At 35.7% G+C, this 26,612-nt stretch overlaps 1 protein-coding gene across 8 annotated transcripts in view; it reads left to right on the forward strand.

Moving 5' to 3' along the window:
- Positions 1-26,612, forward strand: part of hdac5 (histone deacetylase 5) — a 122,684-nt gene that overhangs the window by 40,552 nt on the left and 55,520 nt on the right. For 4 of the 8 annotated variants that reach the window (XM_680567.11, XM_009299382.5, XM_009299383.5 and 1 more), the window contains exon 1: positions 9,849-10,788. The exons of the other annotated variants lie outside the window; for them this stretch is intronic. In XM_680567.11, the coding sequence (XP_685659.5) occupies positions 10,638-10,788 (151 nt within the window). In that variant the 5' untranslated portion in view covers positions 9,849-10,637. Of the gene's footprint in view, positions 1-9,848; positions 10,789-26,612 lie in introns of those variants that run through there. 8 annotated transcript variants of the gene reach the window in all.

A 26,612-nucleotide genomic window follows, 5' to 3' on the forward strand; every position in this document is an offset into this window, starting at 1 on the left:
TAACCCCATCCATCTTACCGTTAGTTTGCTATGAGGGAATGATGCACAAAAACAAAACCGAAACTCTCAATATTTAATTTCAGTTGGAAGTATGTCAACATACTGTAATAAAAGTCTTAGCAACTTCTGGTTTACGCAGACTTTAAACAGTGGGATGAAATATAGTGTGATATGCATACTGTCAACTTCTCATTGGCCATCCATTGCTTTTATTTACAGCATCGGATCAAATGTTGTCTTAGCTCTTTTTCTATGGGTGCCAAATTATTAAAAGTTGACCAAGCTTTGATTTCGATGGCATAAATGGAGACAAACATGCACACAGCCTGTGTTAGATCACGCCTTATGGCCAGGCAATGATAGGAGGCTCTGGGTACAAGCACATCTGTTCCATGTTGTTTTTAAACGTGCCTTTTTTTTAAGCAAGTGCTTGACAAAGCTGCTCTTTGATCGTTGCACGCTCTTGAGCCAAATCCATTTTAACTCTCCAGTACACTAGTGGTCATGGTGACAGACGGCTCTAAGAAAAACACGTCAGAGGTCTAATTTAGGCGCTCTGTATGAATCTTACCCTTTAATATTGGTGCAGGACCAACTTTCCTCACATGAAGCAAATGTTTAGCCGACATTGTAAGAAAACTGTGAAACCGCGCAGTCTTAGATTTGTTTTCTCACTCTTATTTAGTCTTGACGCATCTTTCCTGGAGCGCAGTGCTTGTGCAACAGGTCAGTACATCTTGGATACAAAAAAAAAAATGCAATGAACATGCATCAGGCGGTTGGAGCCTAAACTGAAGCATAACATTGATGGCCGATAACCACGTCATATATCAACCTGGAGGGTATGAAATCAATGGTGCAGTTCACAACGGATGCATTATGCTGCTCTCACACTGAGCGCCAGACAGATTTGGCGCATTACTGATTTAAATTCAGCACCAGACATCATTCTGGTCTCTTTAAATATTGAAATGGCAATGTAGGTCTCTATTATCTGCTGTAAAATGTGCATTTTAGCAGCAGAGGGTCAAATATTATATTTATTATGAAAATTACTTTAATGCCCCTGTGCATTTTGCTAATTTTAATTATTATTATTATTATTATTTTATTATTATTAAGAGCAATCATAAAAAATAATAATTAAAAAGATGATAATGAGTTCTCAATTGACAAAATATATATTCCAAATTTAATCCCGCAATTTTAAATGTTAATTAATATGCTAATTTGACAAATAAATTGCATTTTTGTTTTCTGTATAATTTTTGCACATACAATTAACTGCAAAATAGCAATTACACTTCCATATAACTAATAAATAATACATTTGAATTAAATGGTTTTAATATTAAAAAAAAATATATTGTAAATATTTATTTGATTTTAGTAAGGATACATTAATCATTAATTGAATAAGTCTACTTATTCAAAATGTGCAGTTTGGGAAAAAAATATACAAATAATTCCTTTACCATTTTTAAAGATATTTTAATTTATAATTAATTGTAATAATAACAGCAATGAAGTAAAAACAAAGCTACTTCATTTTCGTGTTTCATAAGTTAATGTTGTTGATTTGAACGATAAATAGGGTGCCCTTGTAGTGCTTGGCATGTCACCTATTTAGTAATGCTGCATTGGCCGTCCTAGTCTTTTGACCCACATGCGCTTGTGAAACGGTGACCCTAGTGTTCTCTGTGTCAATAGTGCTGACGCACATTCCCTGTGTAAGTAGCCAGCAATTCTCAGTACTAAAAGCTTAGATTTAAACGCCTGTGTTTCAAATGCATGAATTGGTTCCATTCATAATAGCGTGCTTTGGCACAAATTTAGCCACGCTCGTTCTGTTTTGTATCTCGTTTGCCCTCGTGTTAGCATGCATTATCAAGTTAAACTGTGTTTGGTTTCACTCCCCCAGTCCTGTCATGGTCTTTTGTCTCATTTCTGGCTCCTGTTATTGTTTTTGGCTCCTCTAGTTACATGATTAACAATCAACCATCTCTTGTCTTCCACCTTACATCTCTCTCTCTCGCGCGCTCTCTGTTTCTCTTTCTCTCACTCTCTCAAATTCAAATGAGCTTTATTGAGAATAAATAATTGTCAAGTATTGCCAAAGCTTTGCACGTTACATAAACAAGAATTCCATTGCAAAGTGATTACATAATACATACATAAAACAGTTAGAATTTTATGAAAAAATATTAAGACTGATATGATTATTAAAAAGTTAATGAAAAATTATATAAATGAGATATATGATAGGGGTGTAACAGATCACAGTTGAACCATGATTCGTACAGATCACTACCTATGACTTGGAACACACGTGACCCATAGAAATAAATTTTTTTTACTTTACAATAATAATCCTAAATGTGTAAAGATCACAGAGAAATTGCCTGTCGCATCATTCAAATCACAAGTATGAAAGCCTTTAGGCTTACTGTCAGATATTATGATGACGGAAGAAGTTGTGGTAGGTTATTCAGGATGTGGTGGTGGGTTACTTAGAAGGTGTTGGTTATTCATTTGTGGGTTATTAAAGGTATTTTCTGCCACTACTTGTTTAGCCTGCATTAATGCATTCAGTGTGAAGCTGCACGATTAATCATTGTAAGATAAATTACAAATAATGGTAATTTGCATGCTTATTAATCCTTCAAATCACTGCATTCAAATATGTGTTTGAAAAAATTAAAATTCAAGAAAGAGATTGAGTCTTTAGTCTTTTAAGTTAGTTATAAACAGTCAAATAACACAGAACTGCACTGGCATAACAGTTCATAGTTTAGAAAAAACCGCTGATGTTTATGGTAAAGATTAAAATCACTGTCAAATGCATTTAACTTGATGCTCAAAAATGAAAGTTGTAGGCAGCCATTGCATTATTTAACCAATATGCCACTGAATAATTCTTCAAAAATAATTCATCTAGCAACGAAAGATAAAGTTTTATGAGTGAATAATTTCAGTTGTGTATGAGTGTGAGTGTGTGTGTGTGTTTCCCAGACATGGGTTGCGGCTGAAAAGGCATCCGCTGCGTAAAATCCTGCTGAATAAGTTGGTGGTTCATTCCGCTGTGGCGACCCTGGATTAATAAAGGGACTAAGCCGACAAGAAAATGAATGAATGAAAAATTCATTGTCACTACTGCAGAGGTGTGGACTCGAGTCATGTGACTTGGACTCGAGTCAGACTCGAGTCATGAATTTGATGACTTTAGACTCGACTTGACAAAATATAAAAAGACTTGCAACTCGACTTGGACTTGAACATAAATGACTTGGACTTTGACTAGGACTTGCCCCTATTGACTTGTAAAGACTTGCTGCTTCCCATGAAAAGCCCAACGATAAAAAAGTATGTTGACATGGACCGCTCTCTCTCTCTCCCCGTTTATGTGTGCGTGTGTGTGACAGCATGCGCGCGTGTGTGTGTGAGCATGCGCGCTTTCGGCATGACGTCCAATCGAAGCACGGTAGATTGTTTTGATTCGACAGTATCCAACGTGACTACTATGAGGCGCCGGAGTGGACAAAAGTCAAGCGAACGCAGAGAGAATTTGAATTTGAACTTGAGATCGAGCCAATACTCGCGTGCCAATACTCGTTCTCTCTCTCTCTCTCTCTCTCACACACATACAACATACACCTCTCTCTCTCTCTCTCTCTCTCTCTCTCTCGTGCATTCAGTCTCTTTGCGTTCGCTTGACTTTTGTTTACGATGGCGTCTCATACCTTTAGTGCTTTTGCTCTCACGGGATCCTCCTTTTAAACTGACCCTTCGCTAAGCCACGCCCAAAAACCGCCACCCACCAATCGCGGCTTACCAATCGTAGCTACGGGCAGAGGCTCTGTCAAGCTTTCGAGCGAGGGAAACAAGCCAAATCGTTGCGCAATTGGATTGTGAAAATCTGACACCCGCTATCCTAAAAGTTTGGACTGGGTGGTGGGATTTTTTCCCTTTTCAAAACCAAAGCCCAAGAGGAGAAATGCCAGCGTGGATCAAGCTGTGTGAGGGGCGGTAAAGGAGTTAAGCTAAGTTGGTTTTGTTTTCGATATTCACATTCAATGATAGGTGGCAATAACTCACACTCCTCTTATCCTAAACAGATCTAACCTGTGTTTCTTTAAAAAAATAAAAATAAAAAAAACAAAGCAGGTTATGCTTCCCAGCGGTCTTTTTCTTTTTTTCCACTCGATATTATGAGCCAGGGCTCGACAATAAGGACTGCCCGATGGCCCGGGGCCAGCGTGCGAGACACTCGGGCCAGTGTACAAAATGTTACTGGCTCGATCGGGCCAGCTGCTGCCTTTTTGCCTGCCAGATCGAGCCAGAGCTGCGTGCTGCGACTGTCTGTCAATTGTGTGCAAATACAATCTTACGGTGCTTTCACACATAGACGTTTGTTTCGGAATCTGTCTCGTTTCACCCGTTAGCGCGTTTTTTAGCATATATCCAGCAGTTGCGCTCGCTTCCGCGCCAAATCAATCAGTCCAAGATCGCCTGAATGAGACGCGGTCTCTGTCCTATTGAGCGGATCGATTGTAGCGAGAAAACAAAACAATGCAACGAACTAACGACCCAGGCTATATCACAGTGTATCATGATCGTGTAATAGCCATATATACGGCTATATAAAGAGGGAATGATGAGCAGGGCGAGATGTCATTCTTACCGGTAAATGCGAAAGTGAAAGCATGCTGAAATATTACCGAGAGCTGTTTATCCAGCCTGATCTCGGTTTATCCGTCAGGAAAATTGACCGAAATTACTATCTGTTAATTTTTCCATATTTTCATCGTATAATATGTTGTATTAGGCCTGTTGTTTTGTTCATTTCCGCACTGACAGCTCGAAAGAAAGATTTACATTGATCTGATGCAGTCTCGGTTCATCTGCTATGTCTCTTTATAATTAAGCCTAAAATACAGAATTATAGTCAACGTTTCTTTAATAGATTGATTAATTCAATTGATCGATTTCTACAAAACCTGACAATTGAAATGAGGCTCTGTATATATGAGAAAGTCTGACCTCGATTTGTATTTGGTGACGATGTCAGTGGGTTGTTAAAATTAAAGTGCACATTTTCACTTATAAAATATTCTATACACAATGCACAAAAGTTTGGGGTCAGTGTGATTAAATATGTTAAAACAAGCTTCTTCTGCTCACCAGGGCTGCAATTATTTCATCATAAATACAAATTGTGAAATGTTGCACTATAAAATAACTGTTCAAAAGTAGTTTATCATTTAATTTATTCATTTATTCCAGTGATTTTAAAGATGAGATTTCAGCTTCATTACTCCAGTCACATGATCCTTCAGAAATCACTAATATTAATTATTATTATATTTATAAATGGTAATAGTTATAAAATCAATAATGTCTGGAGTAATTATTTTATTTGAAACTAAATACAATAACAAAGCAGTTATTTAAAATTTTTATAAATATTTAACAATTACACCTTTTTTACATTTATAAATATAGCCTTGATGAACTGAATAGTTTTCCTTAAACATTTTAAAAATTACCGTAAATATATATACAGATTTATTAGCCCCCTTTTGTTTTTTCTTTTTAAAACATTTCCTAAATGATGTTTAACAAAGCAAAGAAATGTTGATATTTTGTCTGATAATAATCTTATTTGTTTTATTTTGGCTAGAATAAAAACATTTTTTAAACCATTTTAAGGTAAAATTTATTAGCCTCTTAAGCTAATTGTTTTTCAGACTGTCTACAGAACAAACCATCATTATACAATAACTAGCCTAATTACCCTAACCTGCCTAGTTAACCTAATTACCGTAGTTAAGCCTTTAAATGTCACTTTAAGCTGTATAGAAGTGTCTTGAAGAATATCTAGTCTAATATTATTTACAGTCATCATGACAAAGATAAAATAAATCAGTTATTAGAGATGAGTTATTAAAACTATTATGTTTAGAAATGTGCTGAGAAAATCTGTTCTCTGTTAAATAGAAATTGGGGGAAAAAATAAAAAGGGGTGCTAATAATTTAGGGGGACTAATAATTCTGAAATCAACTGTGTGTGTGTGTGTGTGTGTGTATACACACACACACACACACACACACACACGCACATTCAAATAGCGATTAACTTCTTTTTTTTTTTTTGGTGGGGCCAGTGAAAATTTGGGCTGGGCAAGTAAAAATCAGAACCACTGGCCCGATCGGGCCAGTAGAAAAAATCCTTAGCGTTGAACCCTGTGAGCACTGCTTAGTTTAAACCCTCGCTATTGTAACGCATATAAATACATACACTAATATTTGCTGGTAGGAAAAATCTATTTGTTCACTTCTGTTATTTATACTTTAATGTGCATTTCAATTTTTTTCTTCCACTTAACTGCAAATTTGAATAAAAACTGGATAAAGAGCACACAAACATGCTGACAGTAATAGGTACTGTACACTGTTATGGGTCAATGATGCTAATATTCGGCACAAATCCATCAGTTTCTTAGGTTATTAGATTATTTTATAATTTCACCTGTCCTGCTGTGCATGAACTATGCTGTTGAATGTTCAGCGTATGAGGTGGCTAGACTAACCTTGCTTCAATTTTGATAAAATTATTTTCTAATCAGTTGCTATTATGTTGTGAATATACCCCTGTAATGTATACTGCAGTCCTCTTTTGTCTGGCTTTCTCAGATATCTCACCTGTTTGCCAAAAATGACTAATTAAATCCTTGGGAATGTCTGACACCAGCGCATACACACTGTAATAGATGTGCCAGGCATGAAAGCTTGACAGGCGTAGCAACAGTAACTAAGGAGGGCAAGGCTTAGCGAAGGGTTATTCCAAGAATGTTGATATGGTTTCTTTCTTGCTTTACTATTTATTAACAATACACAAAAAACTAAAAGGTTAAGGTAAATTCTTTAATAAATTCTAGTGTTTTTGAGTATTATACTTGTTGTATACTTGTATTATACTTATGTTTTAGGCTAGTATTATTTACGACTTGTTAATTAATGCTTCATAATACAGTAGTATTACCAATAGTGAACAGATAAAATAATACAAAGTGTAGTTTTACTACAGTAAAGTGTAGTGATTTGTAGTATAAAATACCCTATATTGTAAAATAATACAGCACTGGGTAATTTGTTTATATTACACTTGTGTTACCATAGCAACTATAGTATTACCACAACTGATCAATTGAAGTTCTTTACTGTAGTAGGCTACTGTTCAAAACACGGTACATGCCAATATACGTGTTCAGGGGCCCTGTGGCACAGCTTTCCTCAAAATGAAGAGGATGACATGGAAAATGTCCTCCACAATCTCATCAGTAGAGTGGAAGCCAGCAGACACTAGTTTACTTTATTTTAGCTGCCATGATAAAATGAGATTGATAGTGAGATTTATTTGAAGAGTGAATAGTACAGTAGGCTATAATACCTTATCAAGTGTTTCCTTATTTTTATCACAGTTACATTTCTGCTTGCATTAGTTTTTGTTTAAATGCTTTTAAAATAAAATGTATTCTTTACATCCAACATCTATTCCAGGGGTGCCTTATAGTGGTGTAAACCCCTTTACAAGGGGTGTTACCCCTGTGTAAACTCTAGCCACCCCTGTGGCCAACCCGATATGATTTTGCTGTTGACATTATTTATTTAAATCTACTTACATAAATGCAATACAATGCAATATTTCAATAAATAAATAGCAGCCACTAAATTATTGTGGATTGATTGGTGCCACTGACGTAGCTGGCCTCTTCTGGCCCCCCTTAAGCAAATTTTCAGGGGGGCACCACTGGTCTATTCTCTGTCTTTAAGTGTTTGAAACTGAAAATATCTCATCATATAAAACAACCAAAAATGTTATAGTTTATTAGATTAAACATTTAATATATAAGTCTATTTTAGTATTTTGGTTATTGTTATTAAACAGTGCAGCAATATGAATCATATCAAAAAGCATGAAAGGAAGAGGGAACACGACACAAATTGTGAGTTTCCATATATTCTCTGAGAGCGCTCAAGAAAATTTGTGTGTGAGCAGTGCATATTTGAGAGCGAGAGAAAATTTGAGAACTCGCAATCAGTTTTGTCCACAAACAGAGGAAATCTGTGCACGAGCATCACACAAGGTAGAGAGCAAAGCTCTTCAACGTTATGTGAAGAAAACAACTTTATTGTTTGTATGAAGTAGCCTACTTCATTAACAATATGTGCTACCATTTTACATTGCTGCTAGACGGATTTGCAACTCCATCTCTTTAGCACACACGAGATTCAATTGACAAAATTCCAATTTCACTCAATTTAACTTTGCAGCATATACAGGAGTTGGTCTACTGCTACCACATTGAGGTTATGTAATTTTGGTTAATCACAAGTTGATCACCGAAGACATAACATAGCACAACTAAACTTAATGAATTAGACAGCAGTAGACCTGCAATTTCTGTGTGATGTGAGGCAAAATGGAGTCTTTTTTTGGTGGAACTCGTTCTTGTGCATTATGCTGTGGAGACGAGACGCAGCACTGTTCAGTACTTTTTCAGAAAATTGCATTTGTATTTTTATATATCTAAGCAATGTTCTTTAATAAAAAAGGTTTGTTTAATCAATACAGATCTTACAACCATACCTAATCTGTATATATTTTATTTTTCTGTTAAAAAGACTCGAAAAGACTCGAAAATCAAACTGCAGGACTTTGGACTTGACTTGAGACTTGTTGCCTTTGACTCGGGACTTGACTCGGGACTTGCCTGTCTTGACTCGGGACTTGACTCGGGACTTGAGGGCAATGAATTGAGACTTACTTGTGACTTGCCAAACAATGACTTGGTCCCACCTCTGTCACTACTACTGTTTCTGATGACGCTAAGCGTATAAATCTAACCTTACAATTTGTACAACCCTATTTATTTTTAGTCTTATTTTCAATAAATGATTCAGTTATTCACTTATAATACTTCATGTTTCATTGCTAAATGTGTCATTTTTGAAGAATTATTCAGTGGCATTTTTTTGATGGCTGGTTGTCTCCACCTATTGGTTAAGTGTAATTCCTACCAACTACTTTCATTTTTTGCATACATGTATGACGATGATTTTAAATTCTACCATAAACATTCGTGGTTTTATTATGATTTTATTATTCTGTGTTATTTGGCTGTAACTTTGATTGTAAATGCTTTTATACGTGTGATTTGAATGACATGAGAGGCTATCTCTCTCTCGGTCGTTACAAATTTAGGATTAATCTATCAGTAAATAAAAATGTATTTATCCATGGGTCATGTGTGTTCCAAACAATGCGTTGTGATAAATACAAATAACGGATCAACCCTGATTTGTTACAGTCTGCTACACCCCTAATATATATATATATATATATATATATATATATATATATATATATATATATATATATATATATATATATATATATAAAAAATCCTTCTCTGTCTGTTGCGCTCTTTCTCTCAAATTCAAATGAGCATTATTGGCATGATCATCAAGTGTTGCCAAAGCATTGCACATTACATAAACAATGAATATTATAGTATAATGATTACATAACACACACATAGAACAATCAGAATTTGTAGAATTAGGATCAATACATGCATAAAAAAGTAAAAGAAAAATATGACTATTTAAAAAAATAAATCATGAATAAAAAAAATATGGAAAAAAAATCTCTCTCTTGCTCTTCCTTGCTCTTCTATTCTCTCACTCTCTCTCCAAGCGAGCTCTCAGCTCCCGAATCTATTTATAGCTCAGTCCCGCCCCTCCCCTGTCGCTCGGCAGCTATTTCCAGCAGCCTGAAGCAGCTCCAGTCTGTTTGTAAACTCCACGTCTCTACACCTCTGCTCTCTCGTTCGTTTTGCACAGCGGGTGAAGAAGCAGAGATTCGGTTCAAACAGTTGCATGAACGCAACACAGTCGCACTAAACGGAACAACGTTCGGAGCCTCATTTTAAGCCCATTCATCGGGAGACAGAGGTTTGTTTTTCTGTACCAGGGACTGTCTGAACGTACCGAGAGGCGAAGGGAAGGAAGGAACAGAGGCATCGGCAGGCAGACGTCTCCCAGTGGTCTACATTGTGATCCCGTTCTGTTGTTTTCAAGCTCCGCCGCTTTTTGTCATGCTCTCTTGGAGTCGCTCGCTGATGCCACATGCATAACTTCAGATGATTGCAGGATACGGGCACGCTCAGACCGGAGAACTTGGATGGGAGCCACTCTCGGACTTGTCAGCGTGAATTAGCAGTTTGTTTCTGACGTATATGATTAGACAAGAAGGTGATGTGGTTTATGAATAGACTCGTCTGTGCAGCCGTACAGCTGATGGACTGAGTACACGTTATAAGGATTTATCTACAGCATTGATTCTTTCCGTTTTTAAATCATGGAACTAACGGGCGAAGCAGTTGTTGAATTTTTGCATGCATGTACCTTTCGATAAGAAGACATGCATAGCGTTTCCCCCTTCATCCTTTCAATGTGTTTGCATTTTTAATATACACATTCTTTTGAAACTGAGAGTTGGGTAGCCATCTCCTCTTTCATGTCGATTTCATTTTGTTTTTGCTTGAACTGTGTGGTGATATTTTGAGACTGGCATGCTTTTAAAGCCAACCGTACCGGGACTGTGCGCAATGTTGCAGACGATCTATGAGACAGAATCCTGCTTTTCTTCAGACAGCACATCCAGCAGAGAGCGACCCGTGGAGCTGCTTCCTCAGTCCAGAAGCACCAGCATGCCTAGCACCGGTGAGTTATCTGGGAGAGAGACATCAGATACACAAGTGCAAGCATGCATAAAGAGAAGTGTAATGTTTTGGGGTGGGAGGTACAGGCGTGCTTGCGTTGAGACTTTGAATTCAAAGGTTGTTGATTGTTGTTTTATAGAACAACAGTTGTGCTGTGGCTACATCTCGACTTTGTTTTGTCTTGGTCAAACTCTGTTTGGGTAAAACTTTGAGGGTCATGGTTGCGAACCTTGAATGGGCATCATTAAACAAAGATGGCTTCTTTTTCTTTATGCAGTGTGCCTTTTTTTTGCCATTTTATCATTGCATTCTCTTTGGCCAGATAATCTGTTAATTACGTTAAGGATATTACGTTAAGGTTGTTAAGTTAATATTGTCAGCCATGTGATTTTGAGAGTATTTAACCTGGGATTACATGCAAATGTGTTGTGGCAGTCATGAATGACCACAGTGACTTTGAACTTCTTTTTTGGATAGAGTAAAATACTATAATTTTGTTCCTCAAACTTCGAGACACTCTCTGCTTTAGGTTGGCAGAGCAAACTTGTGTCTCGACCTTGTCAGAAGTGACGTCAACATTCCCGTCGGTTCGGCCATCTCTCACCTGCACTTGAATCAACACCGAGGAATGACTATAACAGTGTGTGGGTGTGCGAGCACTGCGTTTGCCTCGCACCGGGCCTGTTTATCTGTCACCTGTTCAAATAGAGAGATATGCTGTTATTTTTAATCCATTCACTTCTTTATTTGGGGAAGGGAGCTCTTTGTACTGGTCTGAAATTTACTAAGGCATTTCTTTATTTTTTAAAGGGATAGTTCATCCAAAATGAAAATGCACTGTGCATTTACTTGCTTTTAGATCATCTAAGATGTAGGTGACTTTTTGCTGATCAGTTTCTTGCACAGAGAGATCATTTCATTTCACTTCAGGTCACTTCAATAAGACCTCAATGCATCATCAGGAGCCACAGGTATTAATTATGTTGAGCTTGTACATATTTATAAGTCCTTTTAGACATTAACTTGACTTTAATGAATCACCAAGGACCACGGTTTATGCTGAAAATCTTTCTTTAATGTTCTGCTGAGATGAAAAGAAAAGTCACCTACATCATGAATGGCTTGAGGGTGATTAAATTATGCCATTCAAGAGAGAAAATTTGACAATTTGATTTGAACTACTATAATGATTCAGTCATGACAGTTCTGCCCATTTAAGTACAAAATGTATTACTATGTCTAAATATTCTTTTAAAAAAGCATTAGAAAAAAAATCTGAGTTGACATTGTTTTGGAGATGTGGCTTTATAATCATTAGTCAAAGTCAGCATTTTTGTCAATTTAACCACATGTACAGGACATATAGAGAATCGAAAATTGTGTTACTCCCAACCCCTAGATGCCTAATATAATATTAATACAAAAAGTAGAATTTAAAAAGAAATGACAATAAATACAATTACACATATGATATAATCTAAATATATAAGAAAAATAAAAGATTTGTAAACAATGCAGTTACACTTAAAGGCATATGGCAAAGAGTGCAAACAGTACACTTTGTTTAGTTGTGCAGAGGCAAAACAGTATATAGTGCAAAAAGTACAGTATAATGCAAAATAGTATAGTGCAAACAGCTTGTAAATATGGTAAAGTGACAGTGTCTTAGTTGTATTTATTTAAAATATGAGGTCCAATCTTGTCATTTAAACAATTTAAAACATTAAAAAAACATTTTTCAACCTCTCTTGTAATAATAGGCTGTTCATGATATGTACCATGATTACGTAATCAGCACTATGATTTAATTTCCTTAGTAAAAAAACAAAAGCCTAAAGGAATTCATACATGATTTCCATTTGGAATTTCCCTCTCTTTTTGGAACCAATTCTAAAGGAGCCTTAGTTAAAAGCGTATTAAGGTAAATAAAAATGCAAGCAAATTTAAAATAATTTGCTTTGGAATCTTAAACAAAAATCTCAAGTATGAGTAGAATGAATTTTGTTACTCTCAAATCCAAGCTTTCTGTAGGACTAGACAAAAAAATGTCAAACAAGCAGAGCCTTCTTCCTTAGCAAAGCATGCTAGGCATTTTAGAATGTGTCATAGCTGTTTACTCTTCAACACTACTGTATAGTAGAGTGCTGACAGGTCTGATTGTCCTAAAGGAAACAGGACACCCATCCACATACGCTGTAATGCATCATGTAGAGCACATGTTCTGATTATGTAATGCAGTATATAGGTAGTGTTGGGGTTTGCACAATTACTCTACTTGTCTGGACATCTGTCTGTGCATCCCGCACTGGCTACACAGTTTGTTTATATGTAGAGCAGCTGCAAGACATTCTGTGAAGTATGCAACTGGGAGGTGTCTGACATGTGTTGATGTGATTCTTGCTCCAGCAGACAATTTTAAATTCGCAAACTCTACAAAGATGCATTCTGACACTGGTCCAGAATCAGTCAGCGCACCGTGATTGAGGCCAAATGAGTTTCTTCACCAACATTTCAGATTTTGCAAGTTACGGCGAATTTGCCGGATAAGCTGAGCTGATCTTCTAAACTTGCTGAACTGGGATCGAATCATTATAAGTCGATACTCCCTGAGGAGCTTTTTAATTAATTATACCTGGGTTATGTAATGGAAAAAGCCTTGCAACATCACACTGGATCATTATGGATTAGGTGGATTGCAGATTTGATGACCGACTGGTGGCACTCTGTACAAGCTTTTATCTGACTGAAAACCTGACACTATCAAATAAAATAACATTTTGGATTGTAACTTTGACTTTAGGGTAAAAAAAAACTCTTGCAAAGATTAAACTGATTTTAGAGTTTTAGTGAAGTGAAGCTCATGTGTTCTGTGGTCTGCTTCATCTGCTTTGCGGAAATCTAGATCTTAATAGTAGTTTGTGTTTTGACAATCACTTCAAGCTAGGGCTGTGGGATTAATCAAAATAGAATCGGAACCACGATTTGAAACGCTGTGATTAGCTAATCGCAAGAGGATGTGATATGTATATATCTATATTTGTCTGCGTGTGTGTGTGTATATTAAATAAATATATATATATATATATATATATATATATATATATATATATATATATATATATATATATATATATATATATATATATATATGTATGTATTATTTATGTATTATATATGTATTATTTCATTTCCCCCACCCAGAGCAAATGTGTGACTGCCGTCAGTGTGTGATAGTCTTACTAGCCAATTGAGTCAGCACACTTTTGTTCTGCCCGATTAGGATTGTGGGACGATGGCGTCTGCAGCTTCAGAAGCATTAATAGATGAGTTTATATTAATAAAAACAGGTAATATTGGAATATTTTGGTTCCAGTGTATTGCCAGTGACGCTCAATCTAGCTAGCAACAGCAAAGTACGATTTCAGAGTTGCTTACAGCTGTTACACCAAATGAAAAACAAAGGCACCAGGAGATAACTAACAGCATAACTAACCACTGTTTGCTCTAGAGAAAAATGAGTGTTTAATGTTTTTAATATTTATAAAGCGATTTGAACAAAAGTTGGAGTTAGTTTATATTTTTCCAGTTCACTGCAAGAAGCTACAATACAGAATATTCAGCTGAAGCTTGTCTACAGAATCAAATAGCAAATCAAATTGAAATTGCAATATCTGTTTAAAAAAGGGCGATTAGATATTTTCCCCAAATCGCATGGCCCTACTTCAAGCACAAGCAAAGAATAATGTCTTTTGAAGTCTATGACAGAAACTGTCAACACTGAAGCTGAAACTTAGCATAAATGCATTGTATTGGTTCCCTGATCCCTTGACTTACCTTCAATCCTTAGATGTTTTATGCATGAGACAATTTGTGTTTTTAGAATGAAACGAAAAGCATCTGTGAGCTGTACACCTCATCAAATTGCGATATGGACCAGTGTATTTAAATCGTAAAGCACAAAAAGCACTTCAAAATATGAAATTTGCTGTGTGAATGAATGTCACAATTTTGTTCATAATACAATCAAGCATGTGTCATGATGTGGCATCATGTACACAAAAGCATCATAGTTAGAATTTTGACGAGTGTAGGCTTAATTATTGTATAGTAGAACAAACTAAATAAAAGTTGGAAACTAGGCATGGGGCAATAAATGGTTTTAAGGTTTAGCACAATTTGGAATATTCAAGGGATGAATATGCAAAAATGTTTTGTTATACTATTTCTAAGGTTGATGTAAAGGTTTTTTTTTATGTGTTGTAAGGAAATCTGTGTTTTTGAAGCTAATGACAATAGTAGAAGTCAATGGTTTATTTTAATTATGTTGCCTGAAATGTTTACCATTCCAAAATATTATAAGTGTTTATATAAATGTAATCTATTGTATTAAATGGGGGAAAAAGTTGTGTTTTTTACCCAGACATTTTTACAGCAGTAACAGGGTTTCTGCAGAGTCCTAAAATGTCTTAAATTTTAAAACCTAAATTTTAGGCCTTAAAAATTCTCAAATTCACTGACATATCATGTTGTAGGTCTTAAATAGTTTTAAACAGGTCTTAATTTTGCTTTGTCTAAGTAAAGCTACTCAATTTGGGCTAATATCCATCTAATGACCAACAACACATCTCAATAAAAGTTTTTTTTTTTTTTTTATCGAAAAGAGATAAAGCTGTAAGACATTTTTACAGCAAATACCTCAAATTAAATTCCCTTATCAGTGAAAAAAACTGAAAACAATCAAACGATTCCTCATGATAATACTGCACTGTAAAACCCAACAGTCAACTTTATCAAACTAAATATACTGAAAGTTAATTCTACTCATTTGAAAAGAGTTTGGAACTCAGTGTTGAAGGTAATGAGTTAATTAAATACCTCAATGCTTCAGTTCACAGTACTCATATAGATTAGTTTTTAACTGAAATGGTTTTTAGCAATTGGTTTCTTTAAACAGTTTGAGTTGCCTTAGTTTATTGAGTTTTACAGTTGATTTGATTTATCTTTATGTATTGGAGGTTGCTGTGCTTAAATTGCTTCATTTACTTAAATAGATTAAGTTCACAGTACACATTAGGATTGGTTTTTGAACTTAAATGGTTTGTTGCATACAGTTTCCTCAAATGGCTTAAGTTACCTTTTGTAAACACTGTGTACCACAATGTAAAACTTTTTGGGTTTTACATTGTGGGCCATTAGAAAAAATCTTCACCCGGTGTAAGTCTAAAATTGCATTCCTTATGGTCTTAAGAGGGTCTTAAAAAGTCTTAAATTTGACTTAAAGAAACCTGCAGAAACCCTCAGTAACACAATACTGTGATATCTTGAAACTGTGATCTTTTTATCCAAGGTTATCATACGGTCAGAAACCTATACTAGCCCATGCCTATTGCAAACACAATCAGACAGATTTGTGAAAAAATAACATATGGCCCTAAATTTTATTGGGTGACATTTTGGGTATGCATGTGCTGTTTTAGATATATGCCAAAACTAGCTAATGGATTTAGCCAAACAGTCTGGAATTGTCATGCTAGGTCATGTTGCCTTTTAACATGGGAAAATGTTGCCAATAGATGGTCGTGCAGAGAAGGCCTTGATTCAAAAGTCTTAGTCAATGTGAAACTACTGCTACCCGCATGGACTTTTTTTGGGTATTGGATGATTTTATTTGTTTGTTATGATATTTTGTTTATTAAGTAAAAAAATCACTTGCTTTACGACATAAATATAAATTTGTTTTTTAAAAACAAGCTAAATAATGAAAAGACATAATGTAGCCATGTAAATAAAACATGCCTTTTTTCTGTAAAACTTTTTGATGTGTAATTTTCAACACGTTTGGAATGAATAATGCACCAATAAGCCCTGCAATTCTCATTAAAAATACATACAGTGAACTTTGATTTCGTAAGCCCAAGAGTAAGGTAAACTTAAGAGCATTTTAATCTTCAAACTTCATTTGCATACTATGTGTCCTTTTATTCTTAGAGTCGACAAAATTATAAGCTCCTCTAAAGTTAGCTTTATCGTTTCCTACCATGTCCAGTCAAGTATGTCTCCCCAGTGATGTCCTGTTCTATAATAAGCACCAGTCTCGTCACGCCTGTTTACACGTCTATGGTCTCACCCCAGTGTCTTGAATGGCAGCAATTGGGTCACTATGGGAATGCATTAACCCCACCCACTTTGTAACCTTTCATCACCTACTTTGAGATCTATTCTCAAACTGCTGTGCATTTGGTGTCATGGTTGACAGGCGATCTTCATGAAACCAACGCTAGTCAGTCAAACAGTGATTCACTTGTTGATTCAGTGGATGAATCAAATGATCAGGTTTTCCTTGCTTTTTTTTCCTGATGTGGTTATCGATTTGTCATTTGAGTGGGTGTTCGTTTGACATGTTACAAATGTGCCGCATCCACAATAGATGTGGAAGGATGAAGCAATAATTTCAATTCAACACCTTGTAATATTATGGAGTTGGACGCAGTGTTACCATTAGGACCATTCCCAACATGGAAGATGATAAATATTCTAATGCACATCATCACCAGTGGTTTAGTAGGAGATCATTGCGGACATTGTAAGCATTCGATTCAGATTGAGGACATTGTGCAGCAGGGTGGAAATAGAATATGTATATACTCCAAGCTGTTCTGTTTGTACCCTACACATGAGCTAATAATATCTCACTGGTATCATTTTACCATTGTCTATTATGGGGTTTTAGGATAGTATAGCCCTGTTATGGTGCCCAGGGATATTTCTGAAGGGTGTTATTATGTTATAAATAGGATGTTTATGAAAGACTTTGTTGACAATAATATGCAAAATTTTGGTTGAAAATCAAGGCCTCTTTTTTGTCCTGGTAGTTTTGTTAAAAGAGCCACTCTGTTGTAAATCAAATATGATTTTTAACACCAATTATTTTTCTTTCAGGAAAGCTAATTTTATGGATATAATAGCTACCTCTGCTCAACAGGTTGCATGAGTTGAGGTGTCATGAGAGTTTTGAGTTCATTAACACTTAAGGGGGTGCACATTGTGATGAGAATTAAAACTTTGAACTCATTTATTAGTTGTGGTTTCTCTTCTCTAGGCCTTGTTTAAACTGTAAAAATCCCTCAATCCAGAAAATCCTTTCAGCAAATATATCTAGCTATCTATGTTGATAAATAAAATCCAGATAGCAATGTTTTGCCTGATTTGTCTTTGAAAATGAACAATGGTTCACAACAGTATATACAGTATATTTATTTTTGTTCTGCAAGGTTTTTTAAAAGCATAATTAAAGCTGCACGATTCTGGCTAAAATGAGACTCGCAAATCTTTTTTGCTTAAAATAAAAATTGTGATTTTCTCACGATTCTGTAGTTGTAAAATAAAGGTTTAATATTATTAGGCTAATATTATTGTTATTTCTCAAACTTATGATAAAAAGAACTATATTAATATTATATGTAGGTCTACTGTTTATTCTCATACACAACACTTTGTGTTCGCTAAGAAAGAAAAAAGCATATCAAATGCTTGTCATAGCCTAATCATAACTCTAAAATTCTATATGATTATTTAAATGTTGTGCATGCTTTCGGTTTCATTTTCACTGCTAAGTGCAGTTCATACTTCCCATGTGGCTCTCAAACAATCACTCTGTTCCACAAACTGAACGTTATTTACAACTGTATTACCTTCTATTCACAGCCTATGCAGGTTCTGTTCACTAAAGTAGACTTCATTTACAGGCGTGCGTCCGTCCTCTCTGTGGTAACAGCTCGTGGTCAGCAGCTCACGTCACGTGTGATATCGCTATCATAAAATGCTATAAAATGCTATCATTTCCTGCCTCATTTGTGATAAGCGAAACTGATGGTATAACTCATGTTGGAAGTAAAATGTGACATTTATGTAAATGACTGTACTTGGAAAGTGGGCTGAACTAAAATTGTCTTCAGTAACCTCTAGTAAATGTTAATTAGTCTTTTTGTATTTTTAAGTGTGAATGATGGGTAGGCCCCACAGAATCTGAGCAGACAGAAATCCGCAGATTTTTTAGCTCAACATCGAGTCTGTTTATTTACTTGTGAACTTGCTTTGTTTACCAAATAAGTGGATCTAATTGGATTTGCATAGTAAACATTAAATAAAAGTTAAAAAGCTATTATTTTTTTTTATTTCATATATTAAGTCATATATTATTTCACATTCTTAAGTTATGATACTCCCAAAAGTACTCCTTCTACATATATTTTTTTTAGTAAAATAGTAAAAAATGTCTGCAGATTTTGTCTGGCCCTAATGATAGGGGAAAAAATAACTAGACAAAATATAGGATTTGACTTTCTCTCTCTCTCTCTGAAGTGTTGAGTGGTGTAGAAGAATTGAATGCATCCTCTGAAGTGATACCTGCTCTCTGTCAAAGGACACCGTGTGGTGGCAATGTGTGAACATTCATAGAAAACAATGGTTTCCCACTTTTGGCTGCCTGTATGTCGCCTGCCTGCCTGCCTTGTACAGTATTTCATATTCTGCAATTGAAAAATGACTTTCCTCTTCTTTGTTTACCTCCTCATCTTCATTTCCATTCTTGTCTTGATAAGTAATAGCAGTTGCAAAAACAGATACAGATCCATTTTGTTTCTCTTGCCTCTTGCCAGATGACCCATGACTTGAAATTCCTGATATCTTTTAATATCCTTTACTGGAAATAGTTTCATAAGAAAAAGAATAACCTTTCTTCAACACACGCGGCCCAAACCCCTCAGGAGGTCTATAGAGTAGAGGCTCATATATTCAAAGCAAAGAGCTAGTTCCCTATCTGACTTTTCCAATTGTCGGTCACCCAAATGAAATGTGAAAGGCTTTGTAAGAAGAATCGAAAGTGCTGTGGGGATTTGGGATGTTGGGGGTGGATTTTTTTTTTGTACGCAGTAGTGTTTGGTTCAAGCCAGAGTCATTGAAATTGTCTATGTTGTTCACTTTATCAGGGATTGCTCATACACTACCTGACAAAAGTCTTGTTGCCTATAAAAGTTTTAGGAAGAACAAATAACTTGTAGTTGATCATTTGGTATCAGTTGTGGCTTATATGAAAGATTACGCTGGTGATTATGATGTGGCTTATATCTAGATTACGCTTATTTTACCAAAATAAAATATGATCATGCCTTTAATTATTTAATTAGAACAGTAAGGTCTGACTTTGCTTAGACAAAAGTCTTGTCGCTTAACAGAAATAATGTGCATTATATAATATAAAGTCAAGGTGCAATGATAAAAGACTTAATATTGTGTATCATGAGCTTGGAGAACTGCGTCCATCTCTGCTATGATTCAAATAAAGTCATCTGAAATAGTGGGAAAAAAAGCGTTCTTGCAGGACTTTCTGAGTTCATCAAGATTATTTGGATTCATCGTCAATGCCACATCCTTTATTTTACTCCAAACATTCTCAATAATGTTCATGTCTGGTGACTGGGCTGGCCAACTCCGGAGCACCTTGACCTTTTTTGCTTTCATGAACTTTGATGTGAAGGCTGAAGTATGAGAAGGAGCACTATCCTGCAGAAGGATTTACCCTCTCCTGTGGTTTGTAATGTAATGGGTAGCACAAATGTCTTGATACCTCAGGCTGTTGATGTTGCCAAACACTCTGCAGATCTCTCGCACGCCCCACACTGAAAGTAACCCCATACCATGATTTTTTCTTCACAAAACTTGACTGATTTCTGTGAGAATTAGGGAAGCTCATAATTATTGTTAACTGTAAGGGTGCGTTTTTAACAGAATAATGGTATCAGTTAAATCATTTAAAAATATAATTTTATATATTTGGCTGCATGAGGGGCTGATCACAGCGAACACACTGTTTGCATCAAGAGGGGCAACTTTTGAATGGTTTATTAATGGCTGTGAGCATCTTTTGGAGCCCTGCAAGCCTCACATTTTTGCCTTTGCGCACTGTGTGCTCGCAGTTGAAAAAAAGTCAACTTTAAACTGAAAATGCATGTTACATCAGTTGTGTCTTTTTCATTTTTCAATCAGATGAGGGCAGAGGCAGGGTTTCCGTTTGTGATCGATTTGAGGTAGCCTGCTAATTTTTATTTATTTATTTTTTGACAGAAAAAAAAATGACAGCATATGTCTTTTCTTAAAAAGTATTCAGTTAGTGTTTTCATTCTGTAATCTAAACTTGACATTTAAATGAAAAATATCTAGGGCAGGACCATTTATTTTAGTTTACTAAAGTTTATTCTGTTTGTCTGTGCTGTTGGAAATGCTGCAGGGGCTTGAAAATGTTCTGTTCTTCTCATGTTCTGTTGTTCACATGTTAAAATAAATCAGTTTTTAATGCAATATTTAATGGGTCAGACACAAAATAAACACATCAATTGTTTTTTTTTTTAATTATTAAATAATAATTTAATATTAACCTGTTAGCGGTTGACTGTTAATATTTGGTTAATGAGCTGCGGTTGTCAGTTGGTAAAGTTAACTGAAATGAGCACTCCTAGTGAGAATCTTGGGTTCATGCAGATTCCAATAGGTCTTCTGCAGTATTTGTTATGATGAGGATGCAGTTCAACAAATGATTCATCAGGAAAATCTACCTTCTGCCACTTTTCCAAATGTTCAACTAGAAGTCAAGTTATTATTTGTTGCTCGTACAACTGTGACCGATGACCAGACTTTTGTCAGGTAGTGTATTGTCTCTCACAGTGTTGAAATAAATTTTTTGTTAAAAATAGTGTTCATAATTAATCATTTTAATATCAACAGTCTGAATGTTTCTAAAGGTTTTGGAGGAAAATACTAGCCAAATATTCTCTCGGAATCGTGTTGCTTCAGTGAATGTACTTAATACTAACTTGAAAATCCATATCACCAACTTAATATATATTTCATGTCCATATTTGTGAGAGAAAATCTTCTTTTTTCTGCTGGAATACACCCTGCGACCCCCTCTCTTCTCTTTTCTAAAAAGTGTGTGAGATGAATTCCGCACCACACATTGAAGTTTACCCAGAAAACAACATTCCTCTCATGCAAGCGTTTGACGTCAATGCTGGTGCATTTATAGAACCTGTAAACAGTGGCCGGCACTCAGCCTGCTACTTAGCGATGACATTTCATCGTCTGAATGTTTATGCTTTGCATGCGGCTTCTTCTTCTTCTCTGCTTTTTTTCCTGCTCATGAAAGGCTGTCCCATTTGAACTAGAGCCCTAAGGAATGGCGGTTGGGCATACGCAGCGCACGGTATGATTGGTAGAGGTTTCGCTGTTGAATGGGACACTGTTTTGGGGCTGATGGGGAAGGATGGGGTGATGGGAATTGGAGTTGGTGGATCAAGTGCCATGTGTTGCCTACAAAGGACAGTGTAGTCAGATGTCACTTTATTCACAAGGGGTTGCACCGGCTGTGTTCACACTTGGCCAGTTCTGTTTGAATTGAATGAATGATCTCTGGTGCATTTTCTCTGTTAGTTTGGTTTACTTGAAAAGTGTGAATGCTGCCATCAGAACGTTGGTGCATACCAAACAAGTAGACCAAAGGTGAGTCTTGGTCCATTTCCATATAAATAAACTATGTTGAAGTTCATCGGGAATATAAATGCAAAATAGATCAAACAAATCTAAACAATCCAAACACAGGATGTGATGTCACAGGATGGCACCGTAAAGACGACAGAATGGTAATCTTGATCATCATGGTTGTCATTTTGCAATGTTGCAGTTAAATACAGGCATTATAAATGCATCTCCTTGCATTAGACCTTTGTGAGTCTGAAAAAAAAAATCCTGATGCTGTTTGGACTTCTATACACATTTATAAGCTTTTCATAAATTAAATAGTGAACACTAAATACATGAGTATATACAACTGTGTCCTTGTTTGTTTTTTTACATTACAAGTGCGAACACACCCTTAATGTCTAAAATTGGACAGGCATCAAATATATGCAGTTGTTTCAATTTAATAAACTAATAAATGAATATTACTTTATGCATATTATTGAGAGTGTGTATGACAGTGTTAATAAAACGTTTGTCTCTTTAAAAAAAGTAACTTGACTGACTTTTTAAAAACTTAAAATAGCTTTAAATTGAGAAGTTAAAATGAATCTGAGACAGCTAGATATGCTCAATTAAATAGCCAGTGTTAGCTATTCCCTACACTGTATGCTTAATTAAACATCTCTGTTTATTTTTGCTCAGTAATTTTGTTCTGAATCAGAACTGAAACACTGTTCAGTTTTGATTAAGACTTGATTGTTGTAATTAATTATTGTAATTACAATAATTACAGTAATTACAATAATTAATTGGTTATTGTAATTACAATTTCAAATTCTACCCCTAATCATATTGACTTTTATTAGCTGTACATTAATTCTTTTATTGGTTTCCAACCAATTTTCTAATTCAGCAAATCACCATACAGTGTTGCCAATCTTTTATTTACGAACCGACAGGAATTCACATTGCACCTAGCATTTGATACTCAAACTGACTTAATGTCGCAATGTAGGCTGCATCTGAAACCGCATACTTCCATACTATATAGTACGCTAAAATCAGTATGCGAGCCAAGTAGTGTGCCTGAATTCATAATATTCGAAAATCAGTATGCGAGAAGTACCCTGACCCATGACCTTCTACTTCCGGCGAGATTCTGAAGTGTGCATCAAATGCACTCTGCGCTATCCCCATGATGTCCTGTGGGAGAATTTATCAATGGGAGTGAAGCAATGCAACTGATGCGGGTAGGTCACGTAATCATGACAAAATAGCGGATGTAGTATGACCAAATTCCATACATACTGTTCACATTCATACTGTATAGAAAGTACTTTTCTAACGGCCGAGTAGAACGTTTAAATTTAAATGCAATTCCTACTGAGTAGTTGCAGTTTGGACGCAGCTATTAACTTTTATTTGGCAAAGCAAGGTAAACTTTATTTATAGAGCACAATTTTACACAACTGTAGTTGATGCTTTACAATAAAATAAATTGTTTAAAAAATAGCTATACATTCATTTTTTATTAGTTTTTAACCAATTTTTTGTTAATTCAGTAAATCACCATACCATATTCACTTACAAAGAGACAGGAATTTACATTGCACTTAATGTCGCAATACTGCTAGCCCCCCTTTTTTTCATTCGATTTCCTGTCTTGTCTCAATAGTTCTATAAATAATTAAGAGGCCAACAATAAAAAAGAAAAAGCTGTTCTCTCGCTAAAATCGAAAATAGCACCGCTCATTGTGCATGACGTGAACGAATTGACATGCATTAGCCGATAAATGCTGTTGACATCCAGCGGTGTCATTATCCACTTTAATTGACGTCATCGTCTGCATGTCTTATGGATCAAGAGTCATTATGAACTAACATCATGTGGCGCACAAGCCCTCTTTTTTCTCTCTTTTTTTTAACCAGCTGTCTGTTTTTGGGCTTCCACCAAAGAACTGCTGGTTTCTTGTTTTCCCAGAGCGAGGGGAGCTACCCCTCCTTTAGGCCTGCCAAGGCATCGGAGGTTCCTGGGGCCCATAAATCACACTGGCTATTTGTAACTCTCTTACCAGCTTCAAACCCCAAGTTTAAGCTGCCAAGAAGCTCTTGCGAAGGATGTAAATATCATCCAGTTTTCCTCAACGTCTGTTTTTTTTTTCCTCGTGTTCCTACAGGTTTGGTCGTAGTATAGCCACACCATAGGTTCAATCTGATCGACTTTATTTGAATCTTTCTATCTCTCTCTCTCCTGGTTCACTCGCACTCGTTCATCTATGTGCCGTTAACAAGGAGAGGATGCAGAACCGATTTGACAGGGCAGCCTACCGCACGTCGCTATGTGCTATTTCTGGAAAGCAATATTCATGGTTTTTTTTTCTCTCTCTCTCTCTCTGCCTTTCCATCTCTCCCGCTCGTTTCTCTGAAGCGTAGCTGGTGTACCGTTGCTAAAGAAAATAACCATGACGTAAGCCGGGCTCTCTGCAAAATAGACTTTAAAACAGGGGGATGGTAGAAAAGCACCCGTAGAGCTCAAATAATAAATGTCTACTCCAGGGAGGCTGTGGATGCAGGAGCCCCAAAAAAAAAAGAGCAGTAAAATCAATATGAAACCACAAACTATTTCTAAAAATGAAGCACATTTAAGGGGAAAGTAATCAGCCTCGTCGGTTCGGAAAACGTCAGCCTTGCACTAAAGTCCTAATTGATTGATTGCAACTTTTTCTTACAGCGATTATTTGCTCATTGCCGTGTGGTTTCCACTGACAGCTTTTATTTGAAGGCAAACCACCATGGAGCCCTAATACATTTAGCTTTTTTCATTTGTCCTGAAGATTTTTTGGTTTATAGTTCAAATCTATCTTGCTTTTGCCACGGGTGTGTGCGCACATGTATGGTCTCTGCTTTAATATATCGCTGGCCTGTACCTTCTCAGCCACTAGTTTGTTTCTGTGCTGGGGAAACACGTCCCATGATTCACTGCTGTGTCCCAAAGCTTACCAACAGAGACGCTTCTGCGGAACAGAGGGAAGCGCAGGCACATTTATTAATGACTGTCCTTGAGGTCCTGCCTCAACGTCCTTAGCTTCTCTTGCTCACTTTGTCTCCTTTCTCTGTCTCAGTACATCCACGTCCTCAATATATATTTCTATCTATCTATCTATCTATCTATCTATCTATCTATCTATCTATCTATCTATCTATCTATCTATCTATCTATCTATCTATCTATCTATCTATCTGTCTGTCTAAAAACAAAATGTTGTTTTATATAAAAATATGATAATTTAATAAATTATCTATATATACATCTATGTGTTATTCTAAAATTTGTATCGTTTTAAGCTATACAATAGTTTAAATCATCGGTCAAAATAATTTATTATGATTCATTCAATTTGAAATTTGCAGAGGAAAATGGTTATTTATAGCAGTGTTTTACATGGCAAAGAAATTAATGATTAAAATACAAATTAAGCTCTCACACGCACACCTAAAATTAGCTGCGATATCAATCATACGGTATGTTACGTCACTCTAATTTGCCATGCAACAACTGTCAACTGTGCTGTTGTGTTATTAGCATCCTTGATTTGATCCTCTCAAATATCAACATCTTTTTGGCAAAATGTGCTTAGTGCACCTTCAAAAGCTGAATTAACTATGCAAAAATTAATATGCAGCACAATGCAAACAAAATTCTATATATGTTTTGGTTGTCCTGATTTTTTGCTATTTAAAGAAATTTACATTTGGGCTACACATCTTTGGACCGTTAGCATTGATATGACAGTGTGGTCATTCGTGATGGTCACATCACACTTCTACAATGTTGAGTTTGTATTAAAATGTATGCAATTGTAGAATAATTTTAAAAGAATCTTAACTTCAATAAATATTTATTTAATTGAATTCTGTTTATTTTTATAACTCAATTACTTACCTGGATACTTTTAGACTAGGAAAATGACAAAAGTCTGTTTATTTCAATCGTGTCTTTATCTTTATTTTACTTATAGATGTTTATTATTAGATTTTATGGAAATGCACTTCCACTGCAGAATCCTTCCAATCAACCTAACAGTATAACTTCTTTACAAATAGAGATATTAAGTTAAAATGATATTCATATCGCAATATATATTGCAGAAAAATCTAATGTATATGCACAAATATAATACTGCAAAGCATCCTATCCTATAGAAAATATTAATTGTAATTGAGAGCTTTATTTGTATATCTTGAGCACCCTATATCTAGGCCCATACAGAATATGCGTGTAGAAATCTGGAGATTTCCACAAATTTTTTG

Source organism: Danio rerio, chromosome 3, assembly GCF_049306965.1.
Source record: "Danio rerio strain Tuebingen ecotype United States chromosome 3, GRCz12tu, whole genome shotgun sequence".
In the NCBI taxonomy this organism is placed as follows: Eukaryota; Metazoa; Chordata; class Actinopteri; order Cypriniformes; family Danionidae; genus Danio; species Danio rerio.